Source organism: Heterocephalus glaber, unplaced genomic scaffold (assembly GCF_053883595.1).
Source record: "Heterocephalus glaber isolate CG9 unplaced genomic scaffold, H.glaber_assembly_v1.0 deba00000122, whole genome shotgun sequence".
NCBI lineage: Eukaryota > Metazoa > Chordata > Mammalia > Rodentia > Bathyergidae > Heterocephalus > Heterocephalus glaber.
Window position 1 is genome coordinate 58,918,786 of NW_028258138.1, and position 8,565 is coordinate 58,927,350.

General features: G+C 44.4%; 1 protein-coding gene across 1 annotated transcript; it reads right to left on the bottom strand.

The window, feature by feature from the left end:
• Positions 1-723: 723 nt before the first annotated feature.
• Positions 724-7,531, bottom strand: Dppa2 (developmental pluripotency associated 2). The gene is made up of 6 exons (XM_087215102.1): positions 6,165-7,531; positions 5,004-5,164; positions 4,865-4,918; positions 4,277-4,532; positions 2,834-3,029; positions 724-909 (listed from the first exon to the last, which is right to left on the bottom strand). The coding sequence occupies exons 1-6, from the start codon at positions 6,187-6,189 to the stop codon at positions 816-818; spliced, it is 786 nt and encodes a 261-aa protein (XP_087071228.1). The 5' UTR covers positions 6,190-7,531; the 3' UTR covers positions 724-815.
• Between the last annotated feature and the right edge of the window lie 1,034 nt (positions 7,532-8,565).

Genomic DNA, 8,565 nt, shown 5'->3' on the forward strand with positions numbered 1-8,565 from the left:
GTAAATATCAAATAGTATCTCTAGTGTGAGAAACTGAAAGTGTAAATAAGGATGAAAATGATTAAAATGAATAATTGATAATTTGAAATACGAAAAGGTCCAAAGGTGGAGGGGTGGCGGGAGGGGAAGGGGAAAGGGAAGAAAGGAAAGGAAAAATTATGAGAAAGAAAAAAAAAAAGAAATGGAAACAAAGTCTATGTAAATAGGGAAGGCTGGCGGGGGTGAAGGGCACATAGGTAATGGGGAAAAAAATAAGAACCAAGATACATCATGTTCAGGTACAAACACCCAATGATAAATGTAAACGAATTGCATGTAAAATGTACCAATAAAATGTACCAATAAAATTTTTTTAAAAATCTACTAATTACAAACCAGAGCCAGGCATGGTGGCACAAGCCTGAAATCCCAGCACTAGAGAGGCTGAGGCAAGAGGATCACTGCAAGTTTGAGGCCAGCTCCGGCTACATAGTGAGTTCATGACTACCCAGAACTACGTAGTGAGACCCTGTCTCAAAGAAAGAAAAAAATATACATATATATATTAATTACAACAAAACCAAAGCAAATTGCTTCTATATGGGTAAGTACTTAATAAGTCTGATGCTGGACACAAGGACAGATTCACACAGCGCAGTTGTCTAGAAGGCTCTGATTACCTTTGGGCTCTACCATGGACCCTGTAGAGACGAAGAGACATGAGTATGCGTATGCTTATGTTCTGTTTTGGACAAGAATGGGAAGGCAGAACACTTTTCTTTGCCTGCCTGCTTCTTCTCTGTTGCCTTCAGATCGGAGTGATACTTTAGCACTGATTAAGGAGGCATGTTTTGGGGTGATGTATTCTGGTCTCCTACAAGATGTTTCATTTTCTCTTCCATAATTAATTTTGTCATTATCTTCTTATTCCTATGAGACAAATAAAAATAAATGTAAAAAACTACTAGAACGTGATAAGCCATTCCACACCAAATCCTTTGAAAATCACATAAAATGAGGAGTCTATTTCCGAGTTCTTAAGCAGCTTTTCAACACCTACGGTTTGAATAAAAAGGAATTCATAGTAAACAAAGGAACACGACTGCACATTTATTCTCAGGCCTCAATCCCAGCACTCTGGCAAACTAAGGCAGGAGGATCACAAGTTTCAGGCAGGCCTAGGGCAACTTACACTCAGCAAGATCCTCTCTCAAAAATACAAAATACAATCGAGAGGCTGAGGCAGGAGGGTCACCATTTGTTCAAGGCCAGCCTGGGCTACACAACAAAACCTTGTCTCAAAAAAAAAAGTATATACATATATACATATACATATATATATGTATATATGTATATGCATATATGTGTGTGTGTGTATATATATATATATATATATTGAAAAAAATGTAGAAAGGGATGGACATGCTCAGCACCAAGGCCGTGTTCAATCCCCAATACAACAAAATGAAATACAGGGGTGGGGGGACAGATTCAGAGAGGGAGAAGGGAAAGGCGAGTCCCTTAAAAACTGCCTCAGGGCTGGGGATTTAGGTCAGTGGTTCTGGCGCCTGCCGTGCAAGCACCAAGTCCTGAGTTCGATCCCCGGTACCAAAAAAGGAACAACAACAAAAAAGAACTGCCTCAGCACACTGCTGTTGCCTCCTTCCTGGCCCAACAAGTGCAATTATCCAAAAGCCCTGTTTGTAAGGTCTCCACATGCTCAATTCCAACCTAACTACAGTCATACTTTTACTTCTATTGTCCCTTGCTGCCTACGCTCAAAGGCCACCAGTAGCCAGGCCTAGTGGCACACGCCTGTAATCACAGCACTTGGGGAGGCTGACACAGGAGGATCTCGATCTCAGGTTCAAGGCCAGCCTCGGCTACATAATGAGACCCTGTCTCAAGCAACAATGACAAAGGCACACAGGACAAGCTACAAGAGCTGTCCTGTCAGTCTCAACAGCATGGTCACCATCGGGCCAGACTGGTCCCCAGGAAGCTCTCTGGCCTCAGTGCTCACCATGGCAACCATCCACGCCCACCGCTTTCCTTGGTTGCTGAGCTCCCAGCCTCTGCGGTTCCTGTCTGCATTGCCACTTTCCACGGAAAAGCTGATTCTCAGTAGGGTTCTTCAGTATCAGTTCTTCACTCTTACCCACAATTTATATGCTAACGAGCCTCAGAGGTGCTCATCTCTGATCCAGGCTTTGCTCAGGATTCTAAACTCTCCCGGATGTCATGTTCTCCACTCACCCTTTCTCTACTTTGACAATACTGCATCCTTTATATGTGCATCTCCTAAGACTTGCCTCATTCCTCTAATTTTCTTCTTTTGCTTCCCTATTGTCTGTGTAAAACTGAAAACTGCTTTGTGCACAAGGGCAGTGTATGGTGTAAGTTCTCTTGGGAGCTATGTTGTCATTATTATATTCCCTAAGTGACAGACAGGAAAACAATGCCCTTTATATAAGCACAGACCCTTCCCTGTTCTGCTTCCCCCTCCCAGCACTCATTTGTCAATGCAAATATCAAGCATATTCACCTGTCTATGGTTTCTTTTTTCCTACTATCTTTTTTTTTTTTGCAGTACCAGGGATCAAACTCAGAAGACCTTACGCTTTGAAGGCAGGCGTGGCATCACTGAGCTAAATTTCCAGCCCCTTTTGGATTTTTCTTTTTTTTTTTTTTGAGGCAAGGTCTCACCTCCTAGTTCAGTGTGGCCTAGAACTCAAGACAATCCTCCTGCCTCAGCCTCCTGAGTGCTGGGGTTACAGGAGTTAAGTGTGCCCCCACAGCTGGCTGATTAGACATCTTTGCTGTGTGACCTGATGAGGAAGAGCTGAGGCATTACCTTTGCACACATTCAGGGCACAACATGTTATCTTCTGTTCCTGGGGATGGGAAGATACAGGCTGGTAACAAGAAAAGGGAGATCATCCTCCTGGGAGTGCTGGGGACCCAGGCGTGGCCCCCGCAGAACTGCAGACGCACCCAGCCCGCCATATTTGCAGAGAGGAGTTGGCCGTGGACCACGCACCACCTGCAACCTGGGGAGGGGACAGAGAAGCAGAGGTGAGCAGTGGGATTGAGGTGGCTCTCAGCAGCCCTGACAGACATTTTCAAGTTCACTCTGATATTCTAGTAACTAATCAATGGAAGAAGATGCATGGAAAATGTGGACTAAAAGATACTGTGGCGGGGTGTGGTGGTGCAGCTATGACCCCAGTGCTTGAGAGGCTGAGGCAGGAGGATCACCAAGAGTTCAAGGCCAGCCTGAGCTACACCACAAACAAACAAAAAACAATCCCAACACCAGAGAAGAAGAAAAAACGGTTAGATTTGGGATCTGTGTCCTGAGAAATATTTTTTTTTGTTTTTGTAGTGCTGGGGCTGACATCCTAGAGCATGGACTGAGCTATACCCCAGCTAGGTAACCTACCATCCCCACCCCCTTCAGTTCTGGTGATTGAATCCAGAATCTTTGCAATGAGCTATATCATCAGCCCCCCTTTTTATTATTATTTATTTTGAGAAAGAGTTTCACTTGAGTCACTAAGTTGACCAGACTGGACATGAACTTTCAATGCATCTGGGTCAGCCTCCCAGAGTGCTGGGATTACAGGCTTAAACCACCACCCCTTGGATGTATTTTTGTAGACCAGGAAACTGGGGATTGAGGCAAGTAACTTGGCAATGCCACACATCTACAATACCTTAAGAAAGCAAGAGGGGAAAGACCTCAGCCTCTTGAGTGCTGGGATTACAGGCGTATGCACCACACTCCACTACATGATTAGGTTATGCTGTCTTCCCAGCTTAGCAGTCTGTTTAGAGATGAGAAAGGGTTCACAACTTAAGCTGCTGGCTGAAGGATCTATCCCAAAAAAACTTGGCTACTTAAGCAGGGCATGGCAGTTTATGCCTGTAATCCCAGTACTTGGAAGGCTAAGGCAGGAAGATCTCTGTGAATTCGTGGCCAGCCTGAACCACATAGTGAGACCCTGTCTCAGAAAATCGAAACTTGGGCCAGAGATTTAGCTCAGTGGTGCTGTGGCTGCCTTGCAAGTGCAAAGTCCTGAGTTTGATCCCCAGTACTGGAAAAAAAAGAAAAAAGAAAGACAATCAAAACTTGGCTATTCATCAACCAAGGAAGAAATAAGCCCTATGTGAATCCAACTTCTGATCTATGGATATTTTAACTAACTCCTCTGCTTTTACCACCTTGCACTCTTGTAGTAATAAACAGTAGCCTCATTTCTCTGAAATAGGACTCTCACCTGAAGGCTCATCTTACCAGAGGCTTGCTGCAAGAAGGCCTCCACGGAACTAGGAATGGGACAGGAAGTCACAGCTTTGGGCTGACCGGCTTTCGCTGCTATTCTGGCCCAGGATGCCAACATGGACTCCTGAGCTGAAGACACCACTTCAACTACATTGGCTTCCTCCTCTTTCTTGCGCCTATCCAAAGGGTTCACACGCCTTTTCCTACCAGTCTTGCCTTTCTTGAAATTTAGCTGCACTTTAGTCTCTTCTAGTGTTCCAGGGATGTCCTGTAGAGGAAAATCAGGAGAAGTGCAATTTCCATAGACTTCCGTGTCTGCTTTACCATTCTTTACATGAACATCAGGAAAGGATTTAAAAGTAGTACTTTCTCAGTGTGCTGGTTTCTCAGGTGGGAGAAAAATGGGGTGTTATAACCCTGGGATGTAGCTCAGTGTAAAGACCCTGGCTTTGATCCCCAGCACCACCAAAAACTAAATTTTTAAAACGAAAGAAGGAAGAGAGCCCCTGCCTCAGAGCCCAACACACATGGAAACGTTAGCCAAGCAGAGCAGGACACCCCAATGTGAGCCACCTCCACAGGGTCACCCTTAAAACTCACACACTGCTGCTGGGGGTACGCGTGCCTCTGGAGCCTCAGGTAGACTTCTATTTTCTAAGGAGATTGAAAGGGCGAAAGGAGTTACAAGTTGACAAAGGTCTCCCATTTTTGCCCCAAACAGCTCCTCACTGGCACTCACCTGGCCGTCGGTACTCAGGTTAAACTGCTGGCACCAGCTCCGCAAGGTGTCCCGGGTCACCTGGTTTACCGGGGGCAAAGTGGTCGGCAAGGGAGGTGCTGGTGCTCTATACTTAGGTTTGGGGCACGCTTTGAGCTCTTCATTCATTTGGGGAAGGTGGACTGAGAAAAGAATGGAGCCAAAGCAGTAGTCATTTAACATTTGTAGGATTCCTTTATAGTTTTGCAAAGATTTTCTCACACTTCTCACAAACTGGTCTGCACATATATCCTATTACAAATGTGGTAACAGATTCAGGAATTAGAAGACTGTCCAAGATAACATAGCTCCTAAAAAGGCAGACTTGGGACTTAAACCAAACAGATTCTAAATTCCATGTTTTTTATATTACACACACCGGCTTGTTTTTTTGTAAATCTTGGCAACTACTTAGAGCATTACACTGTATTTCTCCTCCAAAGTGGCTAAATCTTGAACCAGAAATATCAGCTGTTCCTACAAAAATCCAAGTTACCATCCCTAAACCTACCCCAAGCCAACAATGCTCTACCATTGAGTAGCTCAGTGCATCTACCTCACTCTGCTCCACTCATCATTATTTACTTTATCTTGAAGTCTATCATCAGCCAGAAAATGAAATGTATCTGACGTCTTTCTATGAAGTACTGAGGATACAAAGTCCTGCACCACGATTTAAGGTCTGCTAGATATTTTATCAGTGATTATTCACCAAACAAAAACACTAGATCTTTTTTCAAAATCATTTAATCTTAACAAGAGGCAAGTATGTATTATTAACCTTCTTTCCCTCATTGCTGAGGGTCGAATGTGGGGCCCTGTGTGTGCTAGGCAAGTGCTCTATGGGAAGCTACACTCCCAGCCCATCCATCCATCAGTCGTGTTTTCATAGCAGAGACTGAGCTTCCTAGGTTGGGAATTTTGAACTGTCTGGCTGCCCCATAAAAATGTGCTCCTCCAAAGCACCCAAGGCCTATTTTGCATCTTAAAAGCGAGGCAGTGCAGTTCCGGAGACTGAGCGCTCCCACCACAAGTAACCGAGGTGAGATTTAAGGTGGGTGTTGCATAGTTAGAAGATAAATATGAAATATTTTACTTTTCCCGGGCTCCCCGAGTTGCTAACCAAGCAGTCTGTTCTCATACCTGCATTGCTGTTCCTGGAACTCATGGGTGTGATACTGTCATGTTGGAAATCTGCAGTTGATGAGATGCTGGATTCCTCATTGAATCCTTGTTCGAATTCCTCTGTTACTGGGATCAGGGTTAAAATCACATTTTCTTCATCTGCTTCCTCTTCCAAGAGATTACTCTGAAAAGAGAAGTCAGTCTCAGATTCTGGTTTGAGTCCACATAACTGCTAACTTTCAAGGCACAAAGAGTGAATAAAAACAGAGGAGATAGGGGATGGAAAAGCTCTGAGATTCTTGGAATGCAATGTGATTAGCAGAACTTTTGTTAGATAAAGGAAATAATGAGCAAACAGGCAAAAGCCACTTTACAAGTGTGTGATAAGAGAGAGAAAGAAGATAGGGTTTGAATTTGGAGGGTTTTTTCTCCTCTCCTTCCCTCTCCGTGAGCTAAAGCAAATACTTTCATGGTCTCTGAGTCCAAATCCAAGGTGTTTTTGCCACTCAGACTCCCACAAGACTCTGGGTTCAAGCTGGGGTCAAATCCACCGCACTTCTTTGTCTGCATATCCCTATAATCTGTAGGCTGTGCCCCTGTGCTTGCTGGAAACCCTTCAGTGGCTTCTCATTGCTATTCCGGTTAAAGACAAAAGTCAGAAGTCGGCTCCAGTGGTGGGCCTGGAAACTCCAGAGCAGACCAGGTCCTGGCGGGACAGAAGGCACCCATCTGGCTGGCTGTTACATTAGTAGGAATTACGCAGGCCCCAGCACGGAGTAGGCATTCAGCGGTAGGTTTGGGCTTGTTTTGTTTTTTGTTCTGTGGTGTTAGCGATGGATCCCGGGCCCTATGCGGGCTGTGCCATTGCTCTGCCCTGAGCGTTGTTTTAATGGTGAAATAAGCCAAAGGTAATGCAGAAAGCAGGTAAAGAGGAAGAACTCCCATTTGCTGGCTTTCTGTACTACACAGCCATCATGCTACATGCTAGGTGCTTTCCACATTTCTCCTACGTAGCTCTCCCAGTCTACTTGGAATAGTTTTCTGATTCTACGCAGGCAAAAACCAAGCCTCATTAAGGGAGCAAAGCCAGGGAAACCTGTCCGGGAGAGCGGTCCATAACTTAGCTCTTCCCCCAAGGTGAAAACCCCCTCCGTAGCCCATTGTAACCTGGCTCCCGAGGAGCCGCAGCCACGCCCCTCTCCCTGCCCCAATTTAAATTCAATGGCTTCCCATTACCCGCAGGCTCTTAGCTTGCAGTTAGCGATTTCTGCATTTGTATATCACTTCCCAAAACTTGTCTCTCCACTCCGGAGTGCCGGCTTAAAGTAACCCTGTGACTGCCAGTCACTATAAACCTAACCTTGGGCAGCTCCTCCTCTACCCCAGTAAGGGGTCCCTGTAAATACACTGCATTTTCTTTTCTTTACTTTTTTTTTTCTTTTTCTTTTTTGGTACCAAGGATCGAACTCAGGACCTTGCTCTTGCTAGGCAGACCTCTCGGTGCCACTGAGCTAAATCCCCAGCCCTGCAATTGCATTTTCTTGGTTTTCATCTCGTCCAAACCTCATCGTGAAACTAGGCTTCAAGGACATTGGGAGCTGCTTACTTTTTATCCTTGGGGGAGAAAAAACCCTAATTAGTCACTTTATTTTCTAGCTTTACCCATATTACCCATTTATTTTCCTTTTAAATCTTAGTGCTTCATTTCTTTACCATTCTTATCTTGCCCAGTGACAGCACTTGTTTTCTTACAAAATTAAATTTTTTTTTTCACAGAGTGTGAATCAAGTAAAAGAGAAGCAGCAATGTACAAAGAGGGGGTGCCAAGATGGGGATTTCTTGTACCCAGAACTTGATTGGTAGCAAAAAAAGAAAATGTAAGAGACCCAAAAAGACTTTGAGAGCACTTGGTGAGAAAAGAAACTATTAAAAAGAAAACTTACCTTCTGGCTGACACTGTGACTTGGGTCTGACATCTTCAAGGCCGCCCAGGAAAGCCAAATGCTAAGGACATCTGCGACTTTCACCTTTTCACCTGAGGGCCTCAGACTCCTTTTATAGGCAAATTTCTCCTTCTACTTCCTGTTACCCTGGGCTGTTTTCCTTCCCCCTCTACTTCCCCTCCCTCAGTATTTGACAATGTATGGTTTTATCGGTTTTATGAGCTGCTCTCTCTACCAGGTGACATTTGAATTCTAAGTAATTCATATTATTCCAAATGCCTTTTTAAAAAAAAAAAAACAACAACAGATTATTCTCTTCATTCCTTTAGGGGTGAGATTTGGGAGAATATTTGGAATAACAAAATCTTGCTGACAAATTCCAAGATCTGATTGAGCAAATGGAGTATTTTCAGAGTAGTGCTAGGTGAGAGACTCAAGGAATTATGAACAGGAAAGACACTGAAGCTGGGTGTGGT

What these genes read in the sequence shown, in the direction of transcription:
- Dppa2 (XM_087215102.1), bottom strand. Translation starts at nt 6,189, where the DNA reads ATGAGTTCCAGGAACAGCAATGCAG. An exon ending in ACCTGAGTACCGACGGCCAG is followed by an intron (nt 4,919 to 5,003) that starts GTGAGTGCCAGT and finishes CAATCTCCTTAG; the next exon opens with AAAATAGAAGTCTACCTGAG. An exon ending in TGCCCTGAATGTGTGCAAAG is followed by an intron (nt 910 to 2,833) that starts GTAATGCCTCAG and finishes TTTGTCTCATAG; the next exon opens with GAATAAGAAGATAATGACAA.